This window comes from Agrilus planipennis, unplaced genomic scaffold, assembly GCF_000699045.2.
Source record: "Agrilus planipennis isolate EAB-ADULT unplaced genomic scaffold, Apla_2.0 scaffold82, whole genome shotgun sequence".
In the NCBI taxonomy this organism is placed as follows: domain Eukaryota; kingdom Metazoa; phylum Arthropoda; class Insecta; order Coleoptera; family Buprestidae; genus Agrilus; species Agrilus planipennis.
Genome location: NW_020442454.1, coordinates 524,160 through 542,396, shown reverse-complemented (window position 1 = coordinate 542,396; position 18,237 = coordinate 524,160). Strand labels below are relative to the sequence as shown.

The 18,237-nt window shown below is 32.2% G+C and overlaps 4 protein-coding genes and 1 long non-coding RNA gene across 8 annotated transcripts in view; 3 read left to right on the top strand and 2 right to left on the bottom strand.

The window, feature by feature from the left end:
* LOC108736560 (ATP-dependent RNA helicase DDX3X) overlaps positions 1-7,649 on the bottom strand; it is a 10,087-nt gene extending 2,438 nt beyond the window's left edge. Inside the window, exons 1-6 of the mRNA XM_018469020.2 lie at positions 7,313-7,649; positions 6,331-6,954; positions 5,569-5,909; positions 3,684-4,038; positions 2,736-3,111; positions 2,289-2,570 (exon numbers count right to left, since the gene is read on the bottom strand). Coding sequence (XP_018324522.1) covers positions 2,289-2,570; positions 2,736-3,111; positions 3,684-4,038; positions 5,569-5,909; positions 6,331-6,954; positions 7,313-7,357 — 2,023 coding nt within the window. The 5' untranslated portion in view covers positions 7,358-7,649. The remainder of the gene's footprint in view (positions 1-2,288; positions 2,571-2,735; positions 3,112-3,683; positions 4,039-5,568; positions 5,910-6,330; positions 6,955-7,312) is intronic.
* Positions 7,650-7,803: 154 nt separating this feature from the next.
* On the top strand, positions 7,804-9,290 carry LOC112906434. 4 transcript variants are annotated; one of them, XR_003232346.1, is made up of 5 exons: positions 7,804-8,450; positions 8,568-8,771; positions 8,910-9,056; positions 9,110-9,222; positions 9,280-9,290. It is a non-coding gene; the product is annotated as an uncharacterized LOC112906434 (long non-coding RNA). The 4 variants fall into 4 exon arrangements; XR_003232347.1 differs by having other exon boundaries at positions 7,805-8,624; positions 8,677-8,771; XR_003232345.1 differs by having other exon boundaries at positions 7,807-8,837.
* A 544-nt stretch (positions 9,291-9,834) lies between these two features.
* On the top strand, positions 9,835-11,226 carry LOC108736565 (NADH dehydrogenase [ubiquinone] 1 alpha subcomplex subunit 9, mitochondrial). The gene has a single exon (XM_018469030.1). It carries the CDS (start codon positions 9,957-9,959, stop codon positions 11,154-11,156), a length of 1,200 nt encoding a protein of 399 aa, XP_018324532.1. The 5' UTR covers positions 9,835-9,956; the 3' UTR covers positions 11,157-11,226.
* A 164-nt stretch (positions 11,227-11,390) lies between these two features.
* On the bottom strand, positions 11,391-13,464 carry LOC108736567 (60S ribosomal protein L8). The gene is made up of 4 exons (XM_018469033.1): positions 13,372-13,464; positions 12,892-13,198; positions 12,520-12,723; positions 11,391-11,736 (listed from the first exon to the last, which is right to left on the bottom strand). The coding sequence occupies exons 2-4, from the start codon at positions 13,184-13,186 to the stop codon at positions 11,462-11,464; spliced, it is 774 nt and encodes a 257-aa protein (XP_018324535.1). The 5' UTR covers positions 13,187-13,198; positions 13,372-13,464; the 3' UTR covers positions 11,391-11,461.
* A 227-nt stretch (positions 13,465-13,691) lies between these two features.
* The window catches only part of LOC108736558 (DNA polymerase alpha catalytic subunit), an 18,815-nt gene continuing 14,269 nt past the window's right edge, over positions 13,692-18,237 (top strand). The window contains exons 1-6 of the mRNA XM_018469018.2: positions 13,692-13,923; positions 13,983-14,180; positions 14,238-14,419; positions 14,479-15,186; positions 16,162-16,326; positions 17,732-17,902. Of these exons, the coding sequence (XP_018324520.1) occupies positions 13,908-13,923; positions 13,983-14,180; positions 14,238-14,419; positions 14,479-15,186; positions 16,162-16,326; positions 17,732-17,902 (1,440 nt within the window). The 5' untranslated portion in view covers positions 13,692-13,907. The remainder of the gene's footprint in view (positions 13,924-13,982; positions 14,181-14,237; positions 14,420-14,478; positions 15,187-16,161; positions 16,327-17,731; positions 17,903-18,237) is intronic.

Sequence of the window (18,237 nt, the reverse complement as noted above, 5' to 3'; positions counted from 1 at the left end):
ATCAGGGAGTTATTCCACATTTTTTAATAAATTTGGCGTTTTGTAGTGTTTTGCATCATTTTTAATATCTTCAAACCGAAAGCACTCAATGGAACACCACATTTTTTTCACGTCGTATAACATAAAATTTCTTTCTTTTTGTTGATATAGAGTTATTGGTATTTGCTACCAATCATTTTTGAGAAAATAGATTTTCTGAAAATTTTAAATTATATCGTGCTATCACATTAGTCGAAGACTACCGTTTGGTGATTTAGTGGCATCTCCTCGCAGAAGTGTTCGTGTTTCAAGTACTAACTATTATTTACATAAAACTCCCACAATTTTAATACCGGAAATATCCACTGATAAAGCGTTTAAATCACCGACACTGGTGATCTTTTGAACATCTGGGGTGATGGCCACTTTAGCGAAGTAGTAGTTGTCCACATCTTCTACATAAACTTTTGATAGAATTGCTAGGAAACTAGCGACTAGACTCTAATTACTAAAGGTAACTAAGCAGGAACGCATGCCAGAAGCATATCATTTGGAACTGATGCTGTCTTGATTCACCAGCACGAGTGGCGAGCTTTTTCAGAGAATGTCCACATTCAGCATCAGACATGGAAGGACCTCTGAAGAAAATTGCCACTCATGCTAACGAAACGTTAGAAAGTAATTCCAACCGACAACGGTCTTTAGACCCGAATCAGGACAGCATCAGTTCATCTACTGGCCGCGAAAGCCTTTACAAATTTGTCATATCATATTCATTATGACTTACGTTCANTGTCAACGATATTAGTACTGTAACTGTATGTATTGTTAATTTCATACTCACTTTATTTCATAATTTAAATAAAATAACTTCAAAAAATATTTGAAATTAATTTAAAAACAGTTTTAGTTGTTATTCTTAACTGTAGGAATTTCTTGTAAGGTTTGTTAATGTAGATCTAGTACCTAGTATTTTATTACTGTCAAGCAACATCGGAAAAAATAGTTTATTAAATTTCTAAAACAAACAGTTCAAAATGTGTTCATGTTTTAAACAGTTTTTTTTACGTTTATTTTGAACACATACTTTACACATTTTAAGCTTGCTTTAAATAAGTTTCTTTATAGTGGCATGTTAATATCATTAACAAGTCGTTTTTTACAGTGTTTAAAATACGGGTTTTAAAACAGTTTTAAGCTTGTCAATCATGTGAGATTTTTTCCTTAGTTCACATCTATAACCAATAAGTACTTTTACTCTAGGCGAAGAAATTTAAGGAATGTTTAATATGTTACACTTTGTTTTAAACAATAGATACTTTAATACTGTTAAAATTCATCTGTAAATGACAAAAGTTAACACACTATGCCTGGCTACTTAACACCACCTTTTTCTTATTTGCAAAAGGCATGTATAAATTTCCTCTTTTTTCTTTATATTATTCATTTATAAAGTAGCATCTACCAAAAAATAATCCTACAATGTCCGCATTCACTTCAAGCATTAAGATTTATTAGTATTTCATTAAAACACGAACGTAACACTCTGGAATGTGTATTACATCCGTAGAAAATTTGATACAAAAACAGGTACTTATTCAGCTTTTAATAGATTGTTTGAGTGCTTCTGAAAGAGCTAATTTAATTCAAGATTGCTTCAAATTAATTTCTGACTGTGGATTGTTACGATCAAAAATCGTCTTCACTACTTTTAATTGCTCGACTACTTCGTAAACTTTTCGTAACTCAATAATATGACGCTAAGAATACCCTTTGCCACTATGCGTAATGTTGGCTGCCTACCGTATTGGTTTCATTTACAATTCACCATACCTACGACTAATGTTCTATACTCAATACTTACATCTTTGCGTTTAACCCGAAATAATTAATTTTTAACTCGCATTCTAAATACCAGTAAATTACAACAAAACAGTACATACTAATGCAAAATGCAATTATGTATTTTTTAAAAAACGCAAGATACTGAAACAATACTAATATTCATCAACAGAATAAACTCTCATGCAGAGATTATGTAATCAAAGTTAAATACAAATGCATTAATGCATATTAAAATGTGTGACGCATAGAAACGCATTTTGATTAATTTTTTAAAATGTGATAACTCAGTCCATAAAAAATTATAACGTTATTAATGTTGCATAATTTTCGCTGCAAATTAGAATTCCATACGTGTAAGTATATAACTAATTACAATAGTTTAAGCTATTTTCATGTTTCACAAGTAGTTTTTCAAATCAAGAGAAAATATAAATGACAAATGAATTTATTAGATTTATGCTTACCATTATTGGCGTAGCTATTACTTCCATAACCACCCCCACTGTTGCCATTGCGTTGATTTCTATTACTGCTTCCGCCACTCGATTGTTGACGATAATCACGGCCACCAAAACCGCCGCCTCCATAACGTCCCTTGGTGCCTCGTCGACCGGAGCTCGGCATTCTACCATCATTTGCAACAGTTTCCAACCAGGTCGGTAAATCTTGCTTAGCTTCAATCAGTAAGTCAAGCATAGAAGTCGCCAAGTTACGGTTACGATCGTTAAAGAACGAAGTTGCCAAACCTGCAAAATTTATTGTAGGAATTATACAAACTTAAACTACTACAGATAAACATTCTAGATAAGTGCTTGTTGTAATGTTGTTAATTTAATAACAGCCTAGGTCTTTATCAATTATATTTGGTTACAAAGCCCTATAAAGGCAACCAATAACAAGATGTAACTTACCTAAATTACCCATACGGCCTGTACGTCCAATACGATGCACGTACTCTTCAACATCGGAAGGCAAATCAAAATTGATGACATGTTTAACGTGCGGTATATCAAGTCCTCTGGCAGCTACTGCTGTTGCAACCAAAATGGGCGTATTTCCAGAACGGAACTGTTTTAATGCATCTTCACGCTCACGCTGCGTACGATCGCCGTGAATTGAAGTGACCGGATATCCTTCCTGATGCAGGAATTCTTCAAGCGAGTCCGCACCCTTCTTTGTTTCAACGAAGACAAGTGTCAAACTTTCAGCAGACGGTTGTTGTAAATGCGACGCATTCAGTAGATCGAGCAAGAATGATCGCTTATCATGCTCCTCAACCCAAACAACCTGAAATATATAACTAAATAAAAAGAAACACCACATCAAAAAATAAAATGTTGCATGCCTCAAGAAAAAAACAGAAAATCATTATTTTTTCAGAAACTGTGCTAATGATAGGCTTGTTTGCCAATTCTTTTTATTACATAATTTGAATGCGTATGTATCAAATAGTAAAGTTGCAAAAAATTGGATCTTCATCAGCAGTTCATCTGCTTACCGGTTAAATTCGGTTGCGAATGACGGTATTATTGTTTTAGTGCATTTTACATGTGAGTGACAATTAAAAAGGTCTACATAAGTATTGTAGCATCCGTGCTGTATTTATTTTATACTTTTGTACTCATATATTGTTTACTATTTGTTAGATTAGATTAAATGTGATAGACGACGTTTATTTTTACGGTCAGCCTTAGAGTAGTTCCTTGTTCTTTTAACATTGTAGGCTCGTATTACAAAGTATGTAGACAAAGTCATCTGGAATGCCTACATATGAGGTGATCAAAATATGTATCCACTCACTTCTCTTTTTTCATTTAAGTGATTACCACAGCCTCTCATTCTCTGCCTTGTGAACTTACTTTTTGAGTAATATTTTCTGAAGTCGATCCAACACGTCCAACGGCCAAAAAAATGTAATTGTCTAGGAAATCACGTGCCAATATCTGAATCGGGGAGGGAAAAGTAGCGGAAAACATGAGGGTCTGACGATCACCGGTACGTGGCATCGACTCTTTCTCAACTATTCGCCGAATTTGGGGTTCGAATCCCATGTCAAGCATTCGGTCGGCCTCATCCAATACCAAATAATTGCAATAATCCAGGCCAATTTTGCCTCTATCGATCATATCAAGGAGACGACCTGGAGTTGCAACCAGCAAATGGCAACCGCGATCTAAATCACGGATTTGATCAACAATGTTGGAACCTCCATACCTATAAAGGAAAACGTCAGATTGGAGATAAAGGTATGCCATCATAAATATGTGCTAAAATAAAGCCCGAAATTTACTGAAACGAACATGTATGATCTGCTAGCGTATCACGTTAGTATATCTCCCAATTTTTCGAGACCTATAGGCTCTACAAAATTAATTCTTTCACCACTTTACTACAAATTAGCTACAATTACTCATATGTTTAGATGCCGGGATTAAATATGTGATCCACTAGCGCAATACACGTGTTATTTCCTACGAAATATAAACTATCAATCAAAAAAAATTTGTATAAAAAACGAATTTGATACATATCGATTAAGATCACATTCATATTTCTTTTGGTAATGATTAAGCAAAAGTTTCATAAAACCGTTTAATAGGTTAAGTCAAATAAACTTTTAAGGAAAAAACTCTAACTGAGGATGACACCTGATAGATGCTCAACTAATTTGAAGCCCGCCAGAGTTACTGAAGAATTTGCAATGGTGGACATGTAACTGAGTGTGTATTTTGTTGCAAGAGAACACCTTTACTTTCTCCCACGTTTTTCTTTGGTAATTTAATAATTAAATTTATGTAATAAGAGTCTGTAATTGTGGCCCCTTTCTGTAGGAAATCTACTAAAATTATCTATTCAATATTCCAAAACACGGATAACATGACCTTCCCGCTGAAGGTTACATCTTGACTCTTTTCGGCAATGGTGAGCTCCGATGTGTCCATTCCTCTCTGAATTTGATCTCTATATACTAATGATGTATCCAGGACGCATCCACTTTCACGAGCTTTACAAGAAAATTTTCTTTGTTTCGTCTATATCACGTTTTCATTTTTTTAATGTTCAATTGTGTTATATATATATATACACTATTTGGTATGAAAGACCAGTATCTTAAATAATAATATGAATTTGTTGGATAACCACTCGTCGATCTCGTAATAAGAGATCATAATTCTTTTTAACATTTTTTGTAACATTTGTCCATATACAGCAGACTACAATGCGACGTGAAAAGAAATAATCATTTCGATTCATAAATGGGTCAAGATGGAGAAACAAAGGGATTCGCTCTCGTATATACGATTGGCATGTAAACTATATAATAAACATTTTGATTTTAATCAGCAATTAATAAAGACTAATATATGAGGTGTGCTGATGTAAACAAGTTCGATATTTCAAAACCAGCGTATGCATCTATCGCACATACAATGTGCACTATAGATTTAATTAGCTAAATAGATGCCGTTTGTAGATCTCACCAAGAACTATAACTGCAAGTCTATATAGACCGAATAGCAAGATTCACCAAAGATACTTATCAACAAATAAACTTGCGGCAGAGATGACTTACTACAAGATGATGTAATCAGTTTTTGATAAGAACAACAACGGACTTTGTTAATTTTTTATCAAATATTCCTACTATCATATAAATATTAAACCTCATTAAATATCTACAACAGCATATGATGAAATATTAATTGTATTATGAATAAAAGAATAACAAATGAAGATACTTACACAACACAAGGCCGTACTCTGGATCTATAAGCGAATTTTTTGCTCTCATCATAAATTTGGGTGGCAAGTTCACGAGTGGGTGCCAAGACTAAACCTAGAGGGTACTGTTTACGACGATAGTTGCGACCCTGATTAATGTGCGGTGGTCCACGTTCATACATTTGATTAAGAATTGGCACAAGAAAAGCAGCAGTCTTGCCGGAACCAGTCTGGGCACACGCCATCACGTCTCTTCGTGCTATTATAATTGGAATAGCATACTTTTGCACCGGGGTTGGTGTATCGTAACGAGCTAGCGTTATGTTACCACTAATTATTTCTGTCAACTGTACTTCCTCAAACTGCAAAAAAAAATACAACATAATAACAAAATAGGATAATTGTTATTTGTTGTGTTTACCATTCTGCAAATTTTCTTGATATTTTTATCAGCGTTTCGCCTCTCGGCATTATCAAGCTGTCTATAATATCTACTAATGCCGAGAGGCAAAGCGATCGTCGCTGACAAAAATATCAACAAAAGCAGTAGAAAGTTATACACAAGAATGCAATTACGTCTAAGCGAATTTGGAAAAACCAACCTAAAAATAATCTACAAAAAAATATTTAATGTGCACGCGCCTTATTTATCATATAAAATATGCCATTCCAATATAAATCATAAATTGTTCAAAATTATGATTTTTAACATGAGTAGGTATGCTAATATTCTCACTAAATTTTTAACCTTTATTACCTACTAAATAATTTAAAGTTTCTTACAGATGTGATATGCTGGGGTACATCATGTCCACTAGCCTCAACGGGTATGTCCTCGTACTTGCTAAAATTGATGCCAGTATTACCAGAACCAAATAATTCCATTTCAAGACGTTCATCTCTAGGCATTGGCATAGTCCAATCTTCTGAATTACGTGCTCTATCACTCCAGCGATTTCCTCCGCTATTTTCACGATTTTCATTCCAACGACCGTTATCTTTGGGTTTTTCTGGTTCCTTCCAACGATCATTACGGGGCATGTCACGGTCCCGGTCAGAGAAGCGATCTCCGCGTCCCCAATCACGTCCGTTTTTATCGGGAACTTCGCCATTCTGATAGAAATCCCTTCGATTACGGGTATTAAAACTTGAAAAATCAGCGCCGCGGTCCCGTTCGTTGCGTATATCCCGACTGTCGCGATTATCGCGATCAGAACGGCCGTCACGACTACCACGGTTTGTATAACTGCGGCTGCTGCTGTTTCTTGAGTCGTTGCGATCTGAACCACGGTCCTTATTAGAACCACTATCAGAAGATTGATTTTGTGACTTATTCCTCAAATGTGGAGGCACGTAGCGTGCAGTACCACTTGTGTCACTGCGACGCTGCAAGTCCAGACCAGCAAACTGAAACATATGTACAAATATGATAAATAATATAAAAGATAAGTTCATAGTATGCATATATTGTATGCACTTTTTATAATTTTCCAATGATTCATAATAAACCTAGCACCCTGTTATTCACAATCTTGTGGATGGGCTCTAATACGCCAACAGTCAAATTATTTTAAGAATGGAGTCACTATTTTATTTACTTATTAAAACTTCTATACTTCTTTATTTATTAAAAAAATCATTAAAATAAAATTGAAATGTTAAATATAACAAAGCGATCAATAATAATGGAAAGAAGGACGACCTCCATTATGGAGCTTCCTGTTTCTTCATTATTGTAATAATCTGAAGTATAATTCTGACTTACCTGCTGCTCTAGACCTGATTCATTTTGGTTGGGTGCATTACTCATATTACTTCAAATCAGTACGTGTTTTGGATTTCTTCCACTATGAAAACCCACTAAAATAAATTTATTTTCTTAACTTTCAAGAGCACAAGCGAATATATAACGGGAAGATATCAGCGCAAGTCGCAATAATGTCGCAAGCAGTCGTAAGAATATGGCGGTGTTTCAAGATTACAACGGTTCTGATTCCTTACACTAAACCGGCACTGTTTTAATTAATTCAATATACAAGAATGAACTCGACAGAAATTTAATGGTAGTGAAAAAAATTGACATTGTTTGACATTTATAACAGTTAAACTTTTATAAAATCTATTTTTAATGACAATTTCTGTTTCTATGAAGTATTTATTTATTTATTTTTATATTACTTTTGTTTCAATCATAGACAAGGTTTCAATCAACAATTAATGAATTAATGCAAATGTACCATAGATTAAAGAAATAATACCCACTTGATACAGGTCCGAAAAGTCAGTTTAAGTAACACTAATCGTTTGTTCGTAATTGTTCGTCAGAAATAGTCCCACCTTTTAGAAAATGTAACTTTTTTGCTTTAAATTGATTAATTAATATTCAGTATCGTACATTCGACGATCATTTACATTTGTTCGATTGTAAGTAATGTTTAATTACAATTTTATCAATACATATTTTTATTGAATTTTTTATTGATATTACTAATACGCGTGTGCGTGTCGAAAATATGCATTTTATCACGTCACCTATTAGAAATTACCATAGAAATTATAAATCTGTAATCTATTGTTCTTCATTTATGTTGAGGTGCATTGAAGTTTGAGGTTATACGTCTAATGGCGTTTGCTAAAGACATTTACGCACTGTTCTTAATTCAATGCTGTTAATATGCCCATTCAATAAAAATATTTAAAAAATGTAATTAAACATTATTTATCATTGAACAAACCATACTGAATATTGATTGATCGATTTAAAGAAAAAAGTTATTTTTTCTACAAGGACGGATAAGTTGACAGTGAAAATTTGTTTAATTTTTTATAAATAAACGAAAGACGAACAAACGATTAATACTGATAAACAATTACGAACAAACTATTAGAGCCAATAAGAAAAAGTAAAAAAAGTTCTTGGACGGTTTAACTTTTCGGGCTTACTTGATACCCGACTTATATATCTTATCTATGTGCACATATAACATTTAAACATTTAATACATTTGAAACATTAATCAGGGTATGAAATGCAGGGTATGAAATGTCGAGCGCGAGCGACACCTAAGTTTACCCCACGTAAGTTTTTAAATTTTTTAAATTGCCAAAATCGACATTACCGACATACTAGGCGACATACATTTTACTGAAACGACAACAGATGATGCGACGGCGGTTGCGATTATCGGAGGAATTCCCCAGTAGTTGTGGCGTTATTGAGCAATAGTGAGTAGTTTCACAACTTGTTATATTTTAAAATTTTTGTGAAAAGTACTTTTACCTATCCTGAAAGTAAGTAATATATTAAGTACTTCAATCATGCTTTACAATAAGTAAAGAAAGGATGTTTTCTGCCCAACACAGAAAAACCGTGATGTACAGTCTACACTATTACGGGGTCAAATTAATTTGAAATGTTCTACCTAGATTATACAGTTCCTGCAGGAGTTAAAGGTGAAGAAGCCGCTTTCCATTTTCCTGAAGTAACAGCGGTTCCAACGAAAGTGGCAGGTATTGTAATTTGTTGTTGTGAAACTTAAGTTCTAAAAAAAAATGTTTTGTAGAACTTCTTCTAATAGAGGAATAGAAGCAGACGGAATTGCCCCATTAAAAGATGAAAAAGTACTGCATCCAGTGAAAACATATGACGGGAAAAGAAGAATTGTTTCAACTGCAGGTAGTTATGCAGATAACAGTTTCAAATATCCAAAACATATATAATTATTTGTTATAGAAAGTACACTCACAATGGACAATACAGAAGCTAGTATTTCTGCAGTTTCTGAATCGTTAGCACCCCCTGTAGAAGCAGGAAGCAGTACTAAATTAGGTAAAGAACAATTTCTTTGTTCATACAAATATACCTGTATTAGTATCTATATTTTAATTAATTGATGTTTGCTATTTACTCGTATGTTGTGCTAATTATATTTATTACTGCATTTATACTTTGTTATTAAATTTGTTAATCTTTTTTTTGTTTTTTTTTTTTCAATTTCCATTTAAAACAAAAAAAAATAAAATTTGGTTTAATTTTGAAATGCGCGCCTTTGGTTACGCTTAATAGTGTGATGTATAGATGGCAGTGAAATTCGAAGTTTTCTTTGCCAATACCATTTATATATATATTCCAAGTATCGTCTACTAATGTGGGGTAAACTTAGATGTCATTACTTTCGTCCAAATCTCGAGAGTTTTACATCTATTTACCTAGTCTAGGGTTTAGATGCTGGTATCCATCGTACATCTATAGTATTCAAACTAATCCAAAAATCCAATTCAAAGACAGTAATAATCTAAATGTGAAGGTATTTATTTGGAAATTGTCAATTTTGGTTATGGTTACCTAATCATAATATAAAATACACTTGACAATTCAAGTTTTAATGGATGTTACTTAAATAGTAAAAAATGTATGCTTTAAAAACTTTTCATATTGTAAAATTGAACACTGGAGCTGCAGGAGTTACGTGCTTCAAAATATGTAATTACAGTACCGGTACGGCTACTGATCCTAAATGTTTTAATTTGGCTTCGTTGAAGAGAGGCACAGGCGGGCGAAGCAGTTTTAGTGGCGTAGTAGCCACTGTTTTCGGAGCAACGGGTTTTTTGGGAAGATATGTGGTAAATCGACTAGGTAAAATAGGTTCCCAAGTAATTATTCCTTATCGAGGAGATTCCTATGAACCTATGAGGCTAAAAGTAGCTGGAGATCTTGGACAAATTCTTTTTCAACATTACCATCTACGAAATGAAGATGCTCTAAATAAGGCAGTTTATTATTCAAATGTTGTAATAAATTTAGTTGGCCGAGACTGGGAAACTAAGAATTTTAAGTTTTATGATGTTCACTGTAAAGGAGCTGCTGCTATTGCAAGAGCAGCCAAAAAAGCAGGTGTTGAAAAGTTTATTCATGTGTCTGCTTTAAATGTTGACAAATCATCTCCAGGTCATGTATTAAGGAGAGGTTCACAGTTTTTAGCAAGTAAATGTGCTGGTGAACAAGCAGTTTTAGCAGAATTTCCAGATGCTGTTATAATAAGACCTGCTGATATGTATGGTCAAGAAGATCGTTTCTTAAGATATTACTTGGCCTTTTGGAGACGACAAGGCACTTGGCTACCTCTGTGGAAGAAAGGGGAATGTACTGTTAAACAGCCAGTTCATGTCAGTGATGTTGCTCATGCTATTATAAATGCTATTAAAGATCCAGATTCAAATGGTAAAATTTATCAAGCTGTTGGCCCTAAGCGGTACAAGCTATCTAGCATAGTAGATTGGATATACCAATTAACGAAAAAAGATGAAAGTTGGGGCTACTGGAGATACGACATGCGTTATGACCCATTGTTTAAATTAAAAGTATCTTTGACAAATGCTTTATCTCCCAGTTATCCAGTAGCAAACGTTCACTGGGAAAGAATTGAAAGAGAATGTGTCACAGATGATGTAAAGGAAGATTTGCCTACATTAGAAGACTTGGGAGTAACTTTAACTGCAATGGAAGATCAAGTGCCATGGGAAGTGAGACCATTTTATCGAGGAAGATATCATGACAGAGATTTAACTGAATTTGGTGAAAGACCACCCCCACCACAACCTGTTGTATGAATTGCTTTAGAAAATTCTTAATTATACATTTTTACTGTAATTATTATAAATAAAATGTAACTTTAATCCATTTATTTTTTTATACATAATGCAATTACTATTAGGTTTTGATTCAGTGGCTAGTTAGACACTGAATTTCTTAGATACAGTTAATGAGTTTTATTAAATTCAACTTATTGCTGATAGTAGGGATACACTATTAAATTGATATATTTAAAAAATAATTTCAACAAAAACGTTTTAACAGTATTCGTTATATTTTCAATAAAATACAATGAAAACTGTTAAAGTAAAATATTGTACATTTAATCTTCTTTTTTGGTGTCAGTTTTACCACCACGAATACGACCAGTCCTACGGGCAGCAATAAGACCGACTTTACGACCAGCAGATGTTCCACGTTTAACTGTCGACGCTTTACCAATATGTTGATGGTTACCACCACCATGTGGATGTTCAACTGGGTTCATAGCTACACCACGTACTTTAGGCCAGCAGTTTCTCTTTGCCTTATATTTATGATAAGCTCTTCCAGCTTTCAAAATGGGTTTATCTACCCTACCACCTCCAGCAACAATACCTGAAAGTACGTATGTGTGTTTATGTCTAAAAAATCAAAATGTGATAAAAAGAAACAGAAACCCCGAAGTACTATATTGTAAATCTTATAAGTACACTTAATTTCACCGTAGAATCTTTCGTGATAAGAAACTTTTTACATTACGTGGCATGACTACTTCTTCTCGATTTTTCCAGAAATAACAAATTGTTTTGGACGTTTGTAGTAGCTTTAACGTATAAAAAAGTTACGAAAGTCCGAAATTGGTGTAGGTACGGACAAAAATTCAATGAAATGTAATGAGTAGGTAATTATTATAAAAAGTCCTTGAATTGAATAATTTGGTCTTGAATGTGCTGTTAAGGTGAAGGACATAATCAAAATGTGCCATGTTGAATTACATATTGTATTTTCGAAAATGCAAATTTGTGACATTGACTGAGCAGTTGTTGCCACTGAACTGTCTTCAAGTTGTAGAAAAAAAGCAGTTGCAATGAAAGGAAATATATAAAATGGCAAAAATACAGATAAATGCAGTAAAGATTGCGAAAATGTGTTATGCTGGTTATAGGCAGGATGACAATTGACCCGAACAGTTGACAGTCAGGGCCGTACTTCGCGGAATTTCATCTGTCAAGAACTTTGGGAGCCTGTATCTCAGGCCACAGTGGTTTTCACATGGAATAAATAGAACCACACAATTGAATTTGGTGAGCACTATCTATCTGCCTGAATGCCATGTGTCAACTAGTCTGCCATGTAATGTAAAAAAAATGACCATAAATTGTGTTCGCATTCACTTACCAACCATGGCCCTATTATTTGATGGTATTACTTTCTTGGCACCAGAGGGTAATTTTACTCTAGTTTTTTTTGAATCAGGATTATGTGCAATTACTGTAGCATAATTGCCAGAAGCACGAGCTAAACGACCTCGATCTCCAGTTTTTTCTTCTAAATTACACACAATCGTACCCTCAGGCATGGTTCCAACTGGAAGAACATTTCCTAAAACATGATATAATTATGTACTACCAAAAATCAGTAAAAAAATAATCTGTTAATTCAAAGAACATTCAGAAAGAGCCTCTAGATAAAATCTCATCAAGAGTCAGGAATAACTAGAAATCATCATTGTACTTATTAAGTGTATATATAAACATCAGCATAACTTACCTATTTGCAAAGTTGCTTTCTTTCCACAGTAAACAAACTGACCAGTGTACATTCCTTCAGCAGCAATAAATAATTCTTTTCGAGTTTGAAATTTATATGGATCTCTAAAATGTACCGTGGCCAAAGGTGCTCCACGACCTGGATCATGGATAATATCTCGAACAACTCCCTTTATGTAACCATGGCGCTCCGCAAAATCTAATGATCGTAACTTTGGAGCACCCTTTCTTTTTTTTGTATGTGATTTGAAAACTGAACCTGCACCTTTACGTTGTGCACGAATAACCCGACCCATCTTGAAACGGGCCTAAAACATGGGATACAAAACACTAAAATAACCTCAAATGCATGAAAATCACTAAAATATTAAAGTAGAGAGCTTCAGAAAACTTTGTTTTAAGTAAAATAACAATAATTAGATTCGGATGATTAGCATTGTCTTAAATAAGTTAAAATTTACAAAATAATTACGAATCTCACCTTCGCCTTCTAACTATACAAATTAACTAATTAACTGTCACTCAACTGTCACTTATCTGTGATCCTATGTCTGAATCATATGTCATATCTATGAGCAGTATAAGCAGAGTATAAACCTAATAGAGTTTATACTGTGGTATAAGCAACATTACTCACATTACACATTTAGAATTCAAATGCAATAGTTCAAAAGTTCCCGCTTCTTTTGCGTTTAGTTGAAACATTTTGTTAAAAATACGTATACTATTATTATTTTAGTCTTAACCAACTTAAGAATTAATAATTAAGTTTATTTCAAAACAAAACTAATTCTTCTTTTGCTAAATTCGGAAGTTGCTTTTTTCAAATTTAAAGTATCCATCAGTATGTACAATATAATTTTTTTGTGGTTAAGTTTACTTCTTCAAATATCATTTTCATATGTTATTTTACCGCCAAATCAAAACCCAGTACGACATTTTTGTGTAATTGAATGTAATTCGTATTTGTACTCTTTTATAATTCTGTTCAGTAACATTACTTAATTATTAATAGCAATGGATGAAAATAGCGGTAAATTGTAATTCATTTCATTGTAACAAATAAATAGGTAACTTATTTTTATTTTTTAGTAAGTGTACCACGAGCTAAGAGGCAAAAAAAGGATAAATTGGGTAAAAATGCGGCCTTTGAGAAATTGCGACAGTTAAAGGGTTCAAAGAATAAATATGAAATAAATGATGTGGACAGCATTTATGAAGTAGTTGATGAAAATGAATATTCAAAGCGGGTGTTAGAGAGACAGTGTGATGATTGGATTGTAGATGATAGTATGTACATGTTTCTTTTCTAAAATTTTTAAATGTATTCACATAATGTTATAATAGACGGGAGTGGATATTATGAAGATGGAAGAGAGGTTTTTGATGATGATTTGGATTCAGAGTCTATTGCAGCCGCTTCCAAGGAGAAAGGGAAAGGCAAGAAAAAGAAAGCAGTATCTGACATATCCACTCCAAAAGGAAATTTACAATATATGCTTTCTACTATGCAAACTAAAAAGAAAGAGGTATTTTCAGTAATAATTCATTATACATAACAAATACACAAAAGTAATAAAATTTGTAGGATAAAAAACTAAATGAAGACCATTTACTGAAAGAATTAATATTAGAGTTGGATAATGATGAACTTTCTAATGGCAACAGTTCAGTTCTACCCAAAACTTCTGTTGAAAAGTCTAAACCCCATTATACCTTTACTTCTTCAGCTAAAAAACAAGCTGCAAAAGAGTACATAAAAAGTTTTGATGTTTCTTCTTCTGCATCCGACGATAAAGAAAAATTAAATGTCACCAAAAAACCATCAGAAATAATTTTCAAAGAAATTCAACATGCCTTGCAACCTGAAGTTAATTCATCTGATGTTTTGAGAAAAGAAGATAATGGAAATAAAAAATGTGTAGGAGACAATAAAATTAAAGAGTGTAAAGATGTAGAAAATACAGAAAATGAAGTAGATAAAATACTCGGTCAAACTATTAATGATAATCAAACTCAAAATAATGATAATACAAAAGAAATATTAAATGAAAGTAAGACAATTTTTGATTCCAATAATCAAGAAAGTTTATTGGATGATGATTTTGATTTGACTCAAATTGAAGATAATGAATTTAACGAAAATGAAACATTTAATGACCCTTTTATGGATCATATAGATCATCTAGTTAATGAGTATGAAACAATGCAAGAAAATGGTTGCAATAATGCTAAAATGGAGGTAGATGTTGATATTTCAAAGTTACCACTTGTTTTAAATGAAGATGGTATAAAGGTAAATTATATATTTCAACTTCTTTAAAAATCATGACACCTAATTTCTCATGTTTTAATCAGAGATGTGCAAAATGGCTTTTTAAAAGTATTTAAATATGTTTGGAAATTTTTTTTAAATAAAATACAAAATGCTTTGCTAATATTTTAAGTTCTTTCACACGTCACTGCTCTGTGTCGATTCTTATCACATCTTATAACACCCTGTATTATTGTTAATAGCTGTATTTATTAAATTGGCGAGTCAAATCAAATACTTAACTGATTACTGGCAATGTAAAAACATTTTTATAACTTCATTTGTAGAAAAATGTGTTTTTAATTAGTACCTAAATATTACATAATCTAATTTGGTTGATAGTGTGAATTTGATAATGGTCATAAATATTCCTTAACTTTGANTCTCTTCACAAGAGTGAATCTGTGTATAAATTATTTATTAATAACTTATTGTAGAAATGATTTTGAAACCAACATATGTTACCAGCGGAATTACCCCTAAAATGGCATACTATAGTGACTGAATAGCAATATTTGATCTTATTTATGTCAACTCGCTGTATATCACCCAAATATACATATCTCGCTTTGATTTTTCAAGCTATTATTTAAATCAGAACCAGTTTGAAATTAAAGAAGAGTAATTAGACTGAACTACGCATTTTTGAGAAATTTTTATTCATTTTCTAAAAAGTTAAAGTATACCGATGCAAATGCTCACTCGAAGTTTCAAAATTTAAATTTTTAATTTCAGATTATTAAAATATAAGTATGTATGAGTACATAATGCATAAGGATTTTTCAAAAATTTTTAGATCTAACTAACAATAAGCAATTTAAAAAAATACGAGACATTCTCCATACTTTCGGTTATTTATAACATTATATGAATATATTATTTATCAAATGTGAAAATAACTACGAAAAAAACTGTAATATCAATATAAAGTTAAACCCTTATTGTTTTTATTCGTAGGTTTTTCGCTTTTACTGGTGGGATGCTTTTGAAGATCAAAACAACAAACCTGGATTTGTGTTGTTATTTGGAAAAGTTTATAATGAAGAATCGTCTTCTTATATTAGTTGCTGCGTTGTTGTAAGGAATATAGATAGAAAAATTTATTTACTACCACGGCCACAGGTACGTTATTAATAAGAAATTATTGAAAAAATACAAAAAAAAGGGATTGATGAAAATCAAATTCTTACCAATTTTTAATAAAATACGTCAATTAAAAGTGCGTTTATACATATATCTACATTTGGTAATAGATATTTACTAATAATATTAAATTATAAAAGACATTGAAATATTAAGTTGCCTTATAAATACAGTATACATCCCATAGTGTGAGTATCGCATAACGGAAATCGCATACATTGTGGCCAGCGTATTAATTATGCTAGACTGCGAATAAACTAAATCTGTAGAAACGAATGCTCAGTGCTCTTCTTGTATTTGTTGGACATTCAAAAAAATAATTAAATTTCCACAAACTTTTATCATACTGATGATCGTTTCTCTGCATTGTAACTTCTTCAAAAAATACAATAGCTCTTAATAGAGCAAATCACAAAGTCAAGACAATGTTTATAAAAAGTATTTCTGATCACAAGGAGCAACTTGAACACATTCTAATTTGCTACGTCTCGTCAGCTATTTATTGTTGACCTCTTCGGGTAAAAGTAGTATATATAATAAATAAATGGATTAGATGTTGTCAATGAATTAAAAACTATTTTATAACTATAAAAGCATGTACAAGTTTTGAGGTAACTAGTAGTATCATTCAGACGATGTATATGGAAACACGAAGGTAAATGAAAGGTCGTAAATTAAATACACATTTACAGATTGGAACACAAATTGTTATAATAATAATAATAATTTTCATTTGCTTCTTGTGATCAGTAATACATTTTATAAAAATAATCATGATTGGTGACCGATATCAACAATTTAAGGATTATAAAATTATATGACGATTTTAAGAAAAAACTAATAAGAAAAAAAGCCATTATGCAAATAATAAAAAGTCTTCAGAAACAAAAATTTCTGATTTATTTAGCAAAAATGATATTAACATTTCAGTTTAATGCATTTGTTGCTTAATGTATTATATAATGTATGTATGTTGATTAATTATAGATGCTTACTATATTTCAACATTCATTAATGTGAATTAACAAACTAATGATCTGAACAATAACTGTTGTTTTTTCGGTTCACACCCTCTAAGGTTCACACTATTGAATGTCTGCTTATACGTTACTTTTGCACAACTTACTTTATTTTGCATAATTTTTTCTTTATTTCTTATTTCTAACTAAATTTTTTTTATTTTATGACAGTTTTAAGTTGATTCACGTTTGACTAGGTTTTCTTTTAATGTAAAATTGTAACGATACCCAATCGTGAATACAATAAAGCTTAGTTGGACTTAAAGAGTTACAATCACATACTTTGTTTAGCATGATTTTACTTATTTATTTGCATCATTTAAGGAATTATTTATTTCATTTTTGAAATTTCAATTTGACTGCAGCACAAGGAAACCCAAAAACCAGTTACTCTCATTGATGTTTACAACGAGTTTAATGATACAATTTCTAATGAACTAAATCTAGATACTTTCAAATCGAAAAAAACAACTAAAAGTTACTGCTTTGATCCTGAAGTACCAGTTGAGTCTGAATATTTAGAAGTGCGATATTCGGTAATGTATTTAACATAACATTAGTAAAATTTCTTACTTTATACTTCAATTAATTTTAATGTAGGCTAAATATCCAGCAGTCGATCCTAAAAGAAGTGGTGAAACCTTTTCGCGAGTATTTGGTACAAAAAGCAGTTTCCTAGAAATATTTTTGTTAGAACGTAAAATCAAAGGTCCTTGTTGGCTTGACGTGACCAATCCAGAATCAGTTTCCAACCCTATGAGTTGGTGTAAATTTGAAGTGAATTGCAATAAGGTGTCTGATATTTCTGTAGTAAAAAACTCCAACAATCTCCCTCCTCCTCCGCTTGTTGTAGCTGCTATAAATGTGAAGA